The 14,894-nt window shown below is 39.7% G+C and overlaps 1 protein-coding gene across 1 annotated transcript; it reads left to right on the forward strand.

Moving 5' to 3' along the window:
* The first annotated feature begins 4,078 nt into the window (after positions 1-4,078).
* Positions 4,079-14,884, forward strand: map2k1 (mitogen-activated protein kinase kinase 1). The gene is made up of 11 exons (XM_031747352.2): positions 4,079-4,370; positions 11,646-11,856; positions 12,165-12,311; positions 12,519-12,596; positions 12,732-12,783; positions 13,313-13,437; positions 13,593-13,800; positions 13,988-14,052; positions 14,177-14,235; positions 14,336-14,381; positions 14,457-14,884. Exons 1-11 carry the CDS (start codon positions 4,288-4,290, stop codon positions 14,568-14,570), a joined length of 1,188 nt encoding a protein of 395 aa, XP_031603212.1. The 5' UTR covers positions 4,079-4,287; the 3' UTR covers positions 14,571-14,884.
* The last annotated feature ends 10 nt before the right edge of the window (positions 14,885-14,894 follow it).

Consider the following 14,894-nt stretch of genomic DNA (forward strand, 5'->3'; position numbering starts at 1 on the left):
TGGAGTGGCAGTGAAAGTAGGGCCCAAACGCGAGACTCTTAGTGAAGGACAGCGGATTTATTTACAGGGGTGGAAAACACACAACTATATACAAGATCCCGGCACTGTGGTCGCGTGGCGATTCTCCCTGAATCCCACACAGTGCAGATGTTCGTGAATGGTGAAAAGTGGCGACTCCAAAAACTCCCACACGGTGACTTCCAAACACACACTCCGCTCCAGATTCCTGGTAACACAAACACATTCAGGTTAGCAGGGGATCTACGTTCTCGAAGGTTTATATCAAGTCTACGGCTGTACTGACGAGTTCTGACTCAAGGATCCAGCGCGTGCCTCAGCTCAGCTACAGTCTTAAATGCCGCTCCCTTGACAAGTGTAATCTGCTGCAGCTGGCAGAGGACGACGAGCGGCAGGTGTGGCTGGCTCTAGAGCAGAAACACTTCCGGGTTCGCAGTCTCCTCAGCGAACCAAAACCTCCGGAAGCTCACACGGAGAAACAAGGAGAAAAAGGAGAGCAAACTAAACCACCACATGGAAAATATAAACATAAACATACACTAAAAATACATGAGCCCTGGGTCCCTAGACCCAGGCCATGACATAAAGCAACATATACTTTTCCACCCAAAATGGAGTAAGGTCCTAACTCAATTAGAGCCTCACTTGTTTCACAGTTTGTCATGTCATCAATTGATTAATTCATTTTTCACTCAAAATAGCCTTTTCTCAGTATTTTCTTGAATCATCTTTGGCAGCAATTAGAGCCTCAAGTATTTTTGTGTAGGATGCTACAAGCTTGGCACACCTATATTTGGGTGGTTTCTCCCAATCTTCTTTGCAAAGCTTCACAAGCTACAGAAGGTTGGATGGGGAGCAATGGTGCACTGCCATTTTCAGATCTCTCCAGAGATTATCATTCCTAAAGTCCTGCTCTGTTCACACATCAGGCCAGGTTTATCCCTTGAACAGAACTATCAATGCCATCTTAATGGATAAAGTCCTCATTATGTGAGCACTGCCTAGGGGCCAACCTCCAATAGAACCAGTTTCAGGGTGGGGCAGTTATCTGCTATGACCAGTTGGCAGTGAGGGGAAGGGGATGAGAAGACAACTAACTAATTAACTAAGTCATGCTGGTCTTGTTTATCAGTTTGTTTTGACAGATCTAAGATAGACAGATCTAAAAGTCTATTTATTCTGTTTGAGTTCATTCAGAGCAGCCAGACATTAGATGTTCTATTGTCTCTTCTTATTTGCCACATATTCAGTGTTTAGCTTCCACTTTTTAAAAGTTGTCACATTTGTCAAGGACATTGAATTGGTGCCATGTTTCAAGATCTTGTTTCAGTTCAATTCAGTTCAGCCTCATCTTTTCAATAGCAGTTGGTCTTAATGCATTGATCTTGAGCAGGAATAATGAGCCCTTCAGTTTCTGACTGTAAGCCTGCTGTTTTAAGCCAGCAGCTTGTTTGGTCCACATCTCTGCCATTTATTCATTTCAAATACTGTCCGGAGCATTTTCTTCCCATTTTCTCTTTCATTGTTATAGGGTTTGATGTTTGCCTGCCATTTCTGCTTAACTGGTGGTTGGCTCATTTTCCATTAGTTGTATCTTTGGCATATTGAGCTCTCTTTTGAATATAACAGCTTCATTAGTGCAGTGATAATGATTTTTTTTTTGTAGTTCTTTCACTATCTTTAGCTTTGTTAAGGAGATTGTCTTCTTTATTTTTGAGGTATGTGTCCAATGTTTTTGTTTTGTTAGTAAGGCCTCTTCCATCTAATGTCTTCAGAGGGTACAGGACATCTTTTCTATCCATCGATCCATCTCATCCTATTCGGGGTCACAGGGAGACTGGAGCCGAATACAGCTGTCAGAGGGAGTAAGTTGTGGTACACCCTAAACAGGTTGCCAGTCTATTGCAGTGGTAACACAGAGACACAGATTCACAGTGACTCGAACAGCCAATTAAGGAATCACCAACTAAACTTCCCCATTGTATTTTATTTTTCCCTGAAATGTTCTTATTTTGGACAGAGTTGAATACTTTCTTGTGGTCAACCAAAAGGAGTAAGATTATTTCTTTTCCCAGTCTTAATCGCCTTCATTATGGCTTTATTAAGTTAAGCCATATTTAAGTAGTTGATCTACATAACTCCTACATAACTACAGTATTTTTGTTTTAGTGCTAGCAAGTTGTTGTCCACCAGATTCTTGTAGGATCTGGCTATTGGTATTCATTTTAAAGTCTTATACAGTGTAGGATTAAGTAGTACCACTTGTTAGCCGACTGCATTAGTCGGGCACTAACAATAAGGAGGCCATTCTTCATGGTTTTCTATGATCGTGTCAGGTTTTCATGTAGTGCTGTTGTTTTAGCCAGAAGCTTGTTACGCCATAATTCCCCAGAGTCTCCCAGTTTCTGGATTTTTCGGATAGCTGTTGTTGTTGCCTCCACTGTTATTTCTGGCTTGTTCACATGTAACTTTGTTTTTTCAAATGCCTTTATCAACTCAACATTTTCGTTATGATGTTCTTCTTTTTCCCAGATATTAGTCCAAATGTTTTGACAGTTTTTTTAAAATTAAAATCTGGTATTTCCATGATTATAATATTCTCCTCTTTTAATTCTTGGTGAATTTTTTTTGTTTTTTCTTATGAACTCTTCTTTTCCATTTCTTGACATTATTTCCTCGAGTGATTTCAGTGAATATTCAACTTTCACTTCTTGTCTTTTGGTTTTCTTCTTCAATTTATTTTTTTTCCATTGTCTCTGTTTTGTTTCCTTGTGTCCCCTCCTCCTAATTTTTATGCCTAAGATGTCACTGACTGCAGAGGCAGCGGCATAAAATAATTTGTTCACTTCAGCAAGGGATAGCTTATCATCAAGCCTATTCTTAATAGCCATGATTGCTCTATTAGTTATTTGTAATGCTGATTTTGCATGCCTGTCACATTTAATCTTTAGCATTAGTGGTCTTTCATCAGTGTTTCTTTTACAGTCTCCCATTTTCTCAGGATGTTGTTTACCATTTTCTCTACTTTTTCATCAGCACTGTGTTGCATTTGGGTGGTCTGATTCATTTGGTTGGTTTACTTCATCGCTCTGCTCATTTTCCTCAGCACTTAATGCTGCAACATTGTTTTCTTGGTGATTCACATCTCTTCCCCGCTCTTGAGATGCTTCATCTTTTATCCTTTGAATTTCAGTCTCTGTCAGTCTCGTTTTTAATAACGTCCCTTCTGTTGTTCGCAAGGTTATTAGTGGTCATATGAGGTCTTGAAATACACTTCCATCACATATTTTTACTTTTTCTGTCACCATTTAGTTCTAGCTGGTTTTTGATGGTTTTCAGGGAGTCCATTTTGTGGGCCCTCATAAGCATCATACTTATTGCTTAGTGGGGTGATTGTCATTTGCTTGCTGGTTAGAGTTTATTCCAGTAGCAGACTGTGTGGTTCCCTGTGGAGGAAAGTAGTCCTTTTTTATGTTATGGTAATCTATTAGGTTTTCATGCCATTTTGGACAATGACAGTCAGAGCCTGTTATGTAATATTTTACCATATTTAACACTGGCCATGTTAAATGTGGCCGAAGTTTCGAATAAAGAGGCCAGTATATGTATGAGTAATCCCTGTGAGCCAAAAACTCAGATTTCAGACTACTTTAAGTGCCATGGTTTCAGATAATTTATGTCACTGAGAGTGGATACCCCTGAAAGCACACAGCTCTGGGCCCACCCAATTGTTATTAGAACTTTCAGTTTAGGAGGGGCAGCCAATCCGAAGAAAGAGGCTAAAATGACTTGTTTCAAACAGTTTTTAGGATGAAGTGAGTGACTGCATTTCTTATAAATAAAGATCATTTTTGAAAAATGCAAAGCTACTCTAGTTTTGGCTAATATGCTCCCTTTAGTGGAGCGCTTAATTCCCGCCTTCCTGCTCGTTTAAATGAAACTTTAGTAACAGCATGGTAATACCGCCTATCACCAGCAGAGGGAGAGCTGCAGCAAGCCCAGCCACGCTTTCCGGAAGACCAATGAAAATATTTTGTGACGTTTCATTCACCTCCACCCATTAAGAAGAAATCAGCTGCTCAGCCTTGCAGTTCATTACAACCCTTGCCTGTTTCTTCCCTTGTCAGTCACTGCCGATAAACAGTGTCTTCTTAATATCAGATACCTCTTCTGTATCGGGCTTCCGTCTACACTGCTGCAGCTCGTGTGTTGATTTGTTGTTGTTGTTATATTTTTTTTTTTTACACCAGCTTGTTTCTTGCACGTAACATGCAGAAGAGAAGGAAGCCTGAGCCGATCCAACTCAACCCCATCCCTGATGGAAACACTATCAACGGCAGCGGAGCCACAGAGTGAGTGTCAATATTAATCTGCTTCTGATATCCAGATAGGGGAATGTAGTACACAGATAACTGCTTTCTGATACATAACCTGATGTATGTTGGATTCGGTATGACAGCAGCCAATACCATATGTGTGTGTGCTCGAGTACTCTGCACCAAGTATTTGAGCTTGTCCTCTACTGCAACTATTGATCACTGGCATTGTTATCAGTTGCTGTACTGAGAAAATGAAATATTTTTAAATCTGAAAAGTTACTGACACATGCCCATTAATGGTTCCTCAAATAGCTTATGTGGTTTGGGTTGCATGTTGCATTTTTATAGGTTACAGCATTGATTGATTGATTAATTCATTAGATTTACTCTTCAAGCACAATCCAAGACACACAGATACTCCTTTCAAACTGAAATAAAACAGGGAATAAACAGAGGTTGATCACATTGATAATTTTTTGGCTCTAGAAAATGCTTGAATGTTGTTAAAACAGCCACTAAATCATAATTCAGTAGACTTCAGTGGACTATTTGTTACACACTAATCATCTATCAAATAGTTAAAGAAGTTTAATTTATAATGATGTAAAATGGAGAAAACTGGAAACTCATTTCACTTTATCATTTCAAGTGCTAAATAGCTGTCAAAATCCTCATGATTTCATTCATTTTTCCTGTTTTACTCACACGGGTCATTTTCACAAATTATTGTTGTTACTGTGTTTCTCATTATAATATTTCTGTAACATCCGGCTGTCAAGTCCTCTTTGTGGTGTCATGGATGGACAGGTCTCCTTGTTACTCTCACAGCCCACTTGGTGTGATTAGTCAGAGTTAGAGCTTTCCAGCGAGGCAGCACACAGAATTATATTTCTGTCTGCTGAAGAAGTTCTGCAAAGTCCTGCTCCCACCATTGTTTGACAAAACACAGTAATGGAGACATAAAATTGTTTTGACATCCTCCTCTAGCCCTCAGTTTGCTGAGAAAAGCCCAGTGAGTCCTGCAACAAGCTGGATCAGTTGAGATGAGAGTTACATAACATGTCATCGGTTATGATGGCTGCTTTTCTGATGCGTTGTAGAGTCTGAATATATCATTGTTTCGTTGTTAGAGCACACATCTGAAGGCCATCTGTGTCTCTGGCAATGAATTAAAGACTAAAAAAAATGACACTGAGTCATGTTTGAATACCATTTTGCATTAAGCAATGGTAATTTTAAAGCAACAAGAAAGATTTTTTTTTTAATGTGTCCACTAGTCCACCACATTAAGATTTACAAAATACAAGAAAACATTAAAAAAACAGGAAGGAATATACTTTAAGAAGTTTTCAGTAAGATACAAATTAGAGTAGTAGAAATGTAAAAGTGAGGCCAAAGGTCAAATGACATGATATTTGGATACAAACTATAATGTGGTATTTAAAATCCCCATAAACCAGTATCATTTCTTAACTGTTCCCAGTATTTGAATTTGTAGCATAGCTTGAAAGATGAAATACATTTTATAAAATTTTAACCAGTAAGACACATAGTTTTAAAAATAGCTCTAAAGATCACTATTATCACTTTGACCTTCAGATTAATTGACCTTGGAGAGGTCAAAGGTCATAAGTGACATATTTAAAATCTTTACACAGTATATACAATACACTCTATATGTTGACAATACATGTCACACATGCCATAAGTGTAAAACTTATAGGGCTTTTGTCAGTTTTTGCCCAACAAATCATTTGGTTGACCTTGAAGACCTTGGTGGATGTAAGCCAAATTTGAATGGATGGTTAACATGACCCCACTCTACACCCCTACAAAGTTTTATCAGAATTCATTCAAAACCTTTTGAGTTATCATGTTTATTGATGCAAGGAATGAGACACGTAAATGCTACCAAAAACAGAACCTCCTCTTCTGATTTTTAAAGATTCAGTTTAGTTTTAGCCAAGGGCAGATGTTTGACTTTAGCTTGCTTTGATGGAAAGTCTGCTGTAGTTTGAATTCTATTATACTGAATGTAAAGATCTTTTCACTATTAAAATATATATCAGCTGATAATCATGTACATGTAATCCCTGTGAACCTAAAGCTAAGGCTGCTGCAGACATTTTGTTTTTCATTCCTTCTGCCTGGTTGATGTCAATAAGGCAGGAATGTCCTTATATGGGCACAGAAAGAGCCCAAGAATCACCTGAACCATTTTTCTTCAGTGTTCTACTTAAGAGTTATCTGCAAGTTCTAGAGCTTGACCAAATACCTTCTTAGTTGCGAAGGAGTGCTAAAAGAGAAAGAAAGAAGGAAAACTGTTTATTTATTTATACATTCTTGTGACATCAAAATGAGCCCAATGCTTATTGAGTAACTCTGTTGAAATCCGTTTTGCTGTGGATGTTGTCGCTGTCTGCTCTGTTCTGGATCAGATTTTGAGCTCCAACATGTATGCAAGAATGTGAAAAGTGGACATTGTGTAGGTTTTGTATGTTGGTTTCAGAATTTCTACACTACTGATCAAGCAGGAGAACAACACAAAAGTGGGCTTTTAGAAAGAGGGGCTTTAAAGGGACGGGAGCTAAAATGGCTTTTTTTCAGACTGTGAATGAAGTGAGGAGATGCATGAAGGGCTGGTGTACGATGAAAGGGGATTGTATTGAATTATGAATTGTGTAAAGCTGTAGTAGAGTTAAGGTATGACGTCAGGTACAGTGGTTAGCACTGTTGCCTTGCAGCACATGAATCTTGCGATTGGCTTGCGCCTTCCTTTTTAGAGTTTGCATGTTTTCCATGTGCTTGCATGGGTTTCTTTTGGGTCCTCTTCCCAAAGATCGACTGGTTTGATTCTAAATTGGCCATGGATGTGCAATGTATAACGTGAAGTGCTGTGTGAATATGTGGCTAATGTGTGACATGGATGGTCTGTAAGACAGGAAAAGCACAAAAAAATACTGAACGCATAAAAACATGGAGCTTGAAGTGAGCACAACAGATCAACTTTCAGGACTTAAAGTAATCAGTGTTGGATTGGGGTGCTGACAATGTTAAACAGATGAGCTGTGCCTCTGCTTTGTTCATTAGGAGCTATTGATGATGACATAATGTTTGGCGAGAGTCGAGCACATTCCTGCTGCTGCTGGCCGGGCTCTAATGGACTAAAGAGCAACATGTTGGGATGAGGCAACAATCAGGAATTCTGAATCTCTGTTTTTTGTTTTTTTAAATGAGGGTTCCTGTGTCCTCTTTCGCGTATAAAGGTGTTATACTGTGGCACTGCTGACACATAGTGACTGCTGTTACTCAAGTCCTCTTTTCCATAAAAACAGTTCTGTTTGAGTTCAGCTGCCTGACGGTTCAAAGCTAAACCAGTTTCAGTCCAGTGATGGTAGATGGTGGGTTTGTGGTAACAAATGTTGTTCATATTACCAATATCAGAAGTTTGTCACACTTAAATGTTTCAGATCATCAAATAAATTTAAACAACTAGACAAAGATAACACAGGTAAAGTTTCTAAAATGAGGGTGTTTATTATTGAGGGGATAAAAATCTAAATCTACACGGCCCTGTGTTAAAAAGTGATTTCACACCACTGTACTGCTTGCATATGCTGGCAATCACAGACATCTTTACAGACCAGTGACAAACAGGATTAACCAAGTTGCAGTTACTCTGTGTGCAGTTTTCTTGGTGCACTTTGCCATCTTTAAATTATCTTTACTTACACATGCATTTGGGGGGGGGGGAACACTCCTGCAGCTGCTTTTACCTTGATGGTGTAAAAAGTATAGTATTTATTCAGATATGCTAGGAAGCAATAGCAGCGTGCATTAGATACACCATTTCAGCTGCTTGTTAACACAAATATCTAATTAGCCAATCCTCATTGCATTTAGGCATGTAGACATGAGCAGGAGTACAAGCTGAAGTTCAAACTGAGCATCAGAAAGTGGACGATGATTTAAGTGACTTTGAACGTTGCATGGTTGTTGAGCCAGATGGGTTGCAACAGCCATTGCCATAGAGTTTACAGACAATGGTTTTAAAAAGAGAAAGATATTCAGTGAGTTATCTACACTCCCTTGTTAATATCAGATATCAGATCAAATAACTTAAACAGTCTTTACAACCCAGGTATGCAGAAGAGCATCTCTGAGCACACAACTCATCAAACCCTACAACAGTAGAAAACCACACTGGGGGGTAACTCCTCTCAGCTAAGAACAGGAAATTAAAGCTACACTCGGCATGGACCAAAGAAGATTGGAAAAATGTTTCCTGATCCTGATGAGTCACGATTTGTGCTGCAACATTCGGATGGCAGAATTTTGTGTAAACAACATGAAAGGATGGATCCACTCTGCGTTGTATCAACAGTTCAGACTGCTGTTGCTGTAATGTTGTGAGAGATATTTGCTTGGCACACCTTGGGCCTCTCTGTACCAAAATGAGCATAATAATATCATGGCCCTGAAATCAAACAGCCAAATGAATTTCAACCGTCATTGATTTCAGTATTTACATTTATGATTTAGTTACTGTGTATCATAATGAAAATAGATAGTATAAAACTGTCAGAAAGAGACATTACCAGAAATCTATTCTCGTAATGTATCAGCGTTATAGCCATAAGTAAGAAAACCCACCAGCTGTTTTGAACAGAAGGGGAAGAAAAGGCTCATGTTTCAAAGTGCTCATTTAAATTAGCACATTATTCTGGGTAATTTGCACCACGACACAAGATGATTGGATGCTGACACTAGAGAGCAAATATGTTGCATAATGGTTGTGGATGAGCTTAATCCAATCGATGAGCCTCTTACTGAAACCAGACCATTGCACTCTTGTGAAAAAGGACAGCCATTCCAGCACGCCAAATGCTTTTTCAGCATGAAATGGCTGCAAGCCATTGGAGAACTGCAATGAGTGGCCCATATAATGCCAACCAAGGATGGAATATTATCAGGGGAGAGCTGAGAACAAATACAAACAGCTTGTTCTGGATAGACCCTTATACTTCATCTTGGATAAGCTACTGCCATCACATAGGTGAAAACTTCTCTAAGGATCTGGGAAACTAAATTATTGATAAATATTGACAGTAGCCATAGTTTGTGGCTCTTGTTTATTATTTATTTATTTAACATATTGCTTACTATATGCTTTTTATTAGAAAGCAACTGATACTCAGTTTTCAATTACAGTAAAAAAAAAAAAAAAGGTTTTCCGAGGAACTGATCCTGGTTTTAATTCCTCCAACAGTAAGTGATTGGCACTCACTAAAAATACTGTAATGTTCCCATTTGTTTCATTTACTGTGCACCTTCAGGTTCAGCTGTCCATGTTACAGGTTTCTTGAATTGTAATCTTTACAGGGCACCTATGTTTACACATCCGGTAATTTTGAATAATCTCTTAATGTACCTGCACACAATGCAATGCTTAGAAAAAAGAAACACTCAGGAGAGATACAGAATGGAAACAGCTGTAGCTTCAACAGCAACCATTTTTCAAATAATAGTTTAAAAGAGACTGTTCAATCGGATATCAATTTTTAATAAAATTTTGGTTCTGCAGAGCTGTGTTGAACTATTCTTTGAAAAAAATCTAAGCAACGCATGTTGAAGTAATAAGTAGCTGAATACCTCTTTGGCTGAAGCCATAAACCAAAACCTGATAGATAAATGTGTGTCTCACAGACTCTCATTTATTAAAAATGCATTTTCTTTAACTTGCTTGATGTCAAGGTGTAGAGTTATTGTGCTTCTCACATTCGAGTTCTGCTGGATGTCCTTGTTCTTTAGTGCGGATGGAGCTCAAAAGGCCAGCGTCGTGCTCACTTCTTCCTGCACCTGGAAGGGAGGGGTTCTGCAGTGTGGCGCTACTGTAGTCCCTCCCTCGTACATTGTGTAGAGTGTTTCAGGCTTCTCCTCCTCTCATCCTCCTCCACCTCCAGCTCTTGTCGACAAAACGCCCACGCCACCCACTGCCAGCTCAAACTCGGCACCTCGTCTCCATGGATATGCAGGCCTACTGTCAAAAATAAAACCACTTAACCCTCTCTTTGCTGTGCGGAGCTGTGCAGGGAGAAGAGCTGCTCTCCAGTGAGTCGTTATTAAGTAAAAAAAAATGTGAGGAATAAAAAGTGTAATTACCACTAAGCCTGATGAAGATCTTCTCATCACCACATAGTCATATTGTCACAAAAATCTGGTAGGCTGGCAATTAAATAATTCATTTAAATGATTTCTCTTAGCTGAATGACGACAGCAGCACATATGCACATATGAATCATACATGCTTTCGTTTGATACTTTAATCATTTGCAGCATAAACAATTAAATTGCAAATTTTTAATATTCACAGGCCAAATGTTTGACACTAATAACAGGACATCTCTGTGGTCTTCACAGCAGCTTCCAGCTAATACTTTTTAAAGTCTTGGACTGGCTGTGTGTGGCGGTGTGGACAGTGTTTTGAGGCAGTTGAGTGGGAGGTCAAAGGGCAGGAGATCAGCAGAGTTCACTAGACAATTAGTTTCTCAAGGAAAGATCATTTTAAGCTTTCTCACACTGGGATCTGAAAAGGGATAATAAAGCGCACCCGGCTCTCTCTGCTGGCTCCCTCTTTGTTTAACATTATTCCTGAGGAATGTGCAGGAGTACTACACTTAGCTCAGTCTTATCTCTGAGGATGACATAATAGATGCAGTAGGTCTGGATGTGGAGTATGTGGATTATCTGTGGTGAGCAGATCCCAGCAAGCTGAATGTGGGGGAGTGAGTGTGTTTGTGTGTGACAAGGAGAAAAACCTTACTAATGTTGATCGGTAGTTTGAAATCTAGATATATCTAACTTGAAGAAACACAATCTATGGAGGTTCAAGCTGTGGCATTGATCATGTAAAGGGCAACCATACTGTATTTGTAATATTTATGGATATTAAAGTTTATTTTTATGGCCTTGTGTTTTTGTACTCTGCTCTGCTGGCTCTTTTCTGTTGCACTAACTATTAAAAGTTTGGACTGGTACTCAAATTTGACTTGCCATAAGTCGGTATCCATGAATTAGATATCCCTTTTTGAATCACACATTTCTTGGGAAACTCAAAAACTCAGACTTTTGGAACTCAAACCAATTATGTGAGATGAAAGCATGTGGAATAAAAATAGTGGGACCACCTGGTCATGATATTGATATCTAATGAGAGGATATCTGACAGTTTAGTCTCTGAACTGAATACAGTAATAATGCACATGTTTCTCATCGTTTTCTGTCTTTCATTACCTTACTCTTAACAAGAACTAACTTGGAGGCACTGCAGAAAAAACTAGAGGAGCTCGAGTTGGATGAGCAGCAGCGAAAACGCTTGGAGGCCTTTCTGACACAGAAGCAGAAGGTGGGAGAGCTGAAGGACGATGACTTTGAGAAGATCTGCGAGCTCGGTGCCGGCAACGGAGGAGTTGTCTTTAAGGTCTCCCACCGACCCTCGGGTCTGATTATGGCAAGGAAGGTAAGTTGCAGCACAACTGTCTGAAAGCTATTTTTTACTCCAGTATGTCCAAGAGGCATCATTACTCCAGTGTTTGTGCACAACCTTAAATGTGGGTTAATGGGACAGCGGTTAGCGTCTGAAAACCCAAGTCCTGCTTTTAAAAATCGTCCCCTAGCTGAAAAAGATGTGCCTCGATATTAAATCTTTTTCCTTAATGATCATTTTTGATCATAAAGCATGTTCTTGTCTGTGCTTGTATTGTCTAGCATTTGTCTTCTCTGTGTTACGCAAGCATAATTAAAAACATGAGCCCTGCTGTGTTCCAGCTGATCCACCTTGAGATTAAACCAGCCATCAGGAACCAGATCATTAGGGAGCTGCAGGTGCTACATGAGTGCAACTCCCCATATATTGTGGGCTTCTACGGGGCTTTTTACAGCGATGGAGAAATCAGCATCTGCATGGAGCATATGGTAAAGCTTATTAATGTTATGCTTGCTAGTGTTTTTCTCGTAGGGTTTTTGCTTTCTTTTACAGACTGTACTGAAAGTTCTCAGGTATTTCTTGTCCTCCATTTACAGCCTGGTTGGTATGGGAACAAGCTATTTTGATGAAATGTGTTGTTTTTCACAAATTTTTATTTTGAATCCTCTCCATTTGTCCCCGTCTGTTGTTCATAGGACGGTGGCTCCCTGGACCAATCACTGAAGAAAGCAGGCAAGATCCCAGAGCAGATCCTTGGCAAAGTCAGCATTGCTGTGGGTAGCTTTAACACCTCTCCCACTTATTTCATGCTCTGGCCGTCACACTAGAGCTAAGTTTCTTATACTTCTTTGGCAGTACCAAATTATCTGTGCCTTTGCTGTGCTGTTATGCAATATTTGTCTTTGCAGGTAATTAAAGGTCTTTCCTACCTGAGGGAGAAGCACAAGATCATGCACAGAGGTCACTATTTCAACTCAAATTTAAACACATAAATACTCTTCCTTAGTTTTGCTATACATAAAGCCTAGATCAAATCATATGTCTGGCACTAGCAGAGAGGTGGAGATATGATTACACAGAAGTCTGATTTGGGTTTTGTATTAGCCAGTTTGTTTTTGTTATGTCTGAGGGGGAAGTTTAAAGCTCTTGTTTTTTCTGATAGTTACATTTTAACAGATTTTTTTCACTTTAACGTCTCTTTCTGTCAAGTTGTGGTCATACTGGGTGTAAAAGCTTGTTTTCTAACTTATAAGTGGAGGCGTGACCTGATAGCAACACAGTGATCACCTACCTGTTGTTTTAATACAAACTTAGAATACAGTCAATCCCTATTTAAAGGCTCAGTTAAATCTTTGTTGTAGGGATGAAACCGTAAAACGAGTCAGCACAAGCAGCACAAAATGCCTGCAGCAGTTTGTTCTGTGCTGATGCTGCCCGTTGAAACACTTGCCCACTGTGTTCTCCTAAACACTGCGTGTCCCTCTTTCAGATGTCAAGCCTTCTAACATCCTAGTGAATTCCCGTGGTGAGATCAAGCTGTGTGACTTTGGAGTGAGCGGACAGCTTATAGACTCCATGGCCAACTCCTTTGTGGGCACTCGGTCGTACATGTCGGTGAGTTAAAATGGAAAACTCGTCACTACTCTGGCTGCAAGTTTACGTGTGCCACTTAACATAGCTGTCATTTACCTGCCGGTTTATTATTGCAATAAAATAAGTAAAAGCTATTCTGCTGATAACTGACACTACTTATGTTATGTGTTGTTTAGCCCGAGCGCTTACAAGGCACCCACTATTCTGTTCAGTCGGACATCTGGAGCATGGGTCTGTCACTGGTTGAAATGGCCATTGGACGCTTTCCTATTCCACCACCTGATGCTAAGGAGCTCGAACAGATTTTCGGCTTCCCAGTGGAAGGGGAGGCAGCCTCCAGTGATTCCTCCCCAAAGCCGCGGCCCCCTGGGCGACCCGGCAGCTGTAAGTCTGAGAAGGCTCTGGTTCTTGCTGTAACTCTGAAGGGTAGCTTCTGAAGTTACAGCAGCTTTATATCATTTCAAAAAGTGCTGATGAAATAGCTCAAATAAGTTACAGCATAGTCATTGAAGTAATTACACAATGTCTAACCTACAAGGGGCTGATTATTTTGGTTCCATCCCCTTAACAGCATACGGCCCAGACAGCAGACCTCCAATGGCTATTTTTGAGCTTCTTGATTACATTGTTAATGAGGTGAGTTTACTGGATTTATCTACACATGCTGGTATGATGCAGATAGATGCTAGGCTACAGTGTATTAATGCCTTTAGGAGCAATTTAACGTGATATTTGACTTACACAAACCTCTAAATTTCAGCCTCCACCAAAACTGCCAGCTGTATTTAGTTCTGAATTCCAAGACTTTGTTAATAAATGGTAGGTAGAAGACATCGTTTTCCCTCATCTACACTGCACATCTTGTGCCACCTAGTGGTGTTTCACAGGACTACGCTAAGATGTTTTGTTTCCACTGCAGCTTGATTAAAAACCCAGCAGAGAGAGCAGACTTGAAACAGTTGATGGTAAGATTTGCACTCTTAATATTCACTTATTACACTCCTTATATTTATGCATCTAAAAGCTCTCCTTTTCTTCAGGTGCATCCTTTCATCAAAAACTCTGAAGCAGAGGAAGTTGACTTTGCTGGCTGGCTGTGCACCACCATTGGACTCAGTCAGCCTTTGACACCAACTCACGGTACCACAATGTGAGGCCTGTTCTGCCTACAACGCCCACATCAAAGTCTTCTAATGACTAATTTCTATTATTGGTATATAAAACTGTTTATACTGATTAAAGTGTACAAACCTACATGCCAAGTGAAACTATGTATTGAACAAGTCTTTGGGCTACCTTGCAGGCCTTCCTGAAAAGCCATCTTTTTTCTAAAGATTTAATTTAATCTTGACAAATGCTGCTCTACCTGTGCTTGATATTCCTTTGTAACCCCAAGTCTTCGCAGTGCAAAACCTTTGCTAGCTTATGTGGAATAAATAAGTCCTGTGAATAAAAAGTTTGAATGACAGGTCTGACTC

Source organism: Oreochromis aureus, linkage group 7, assembly GCF_013358895.1.
Source record: "Oreochromis aureus strain Israel breed Guangdong linkage group 7, ZZ_aureus, whole genome shotgun sequence".
Lineage (NCBI taxonomy): Eukaryota > Metazoa > Chordata > Actinopteri > Cichliformes > Cichlidae > Oreochromis > Oreochromis aureus.

What these genes read in the sequence shown, in the direction of transcription:
- map2k1 (XM_031747352.2), top strand. Translation starts at nt 4,288, where the DNA reads ATGCAGAAGAGAAGGAAGCCTGAGCCGATCCAACTCAACCCCATCCCT. An exon ending in AACGGCAGCGGAGCCACAGA is followed by an intron (nt 4,371 to 11,645) that starts GTGAGTGTCAAT and finishes ACTCTTAACAAG; the next exon opens with AACTAACTTGGAGGCACTGC. An exon ending in CAGACTTGAAACAGTTGATG is followed by an intron (nt 14,382 to 14,456) that starts GTAAGATTTGCA and finishes CCTTTTCTTCAG; the next exon opens with GTGCATCCTTTCATCAAAAA.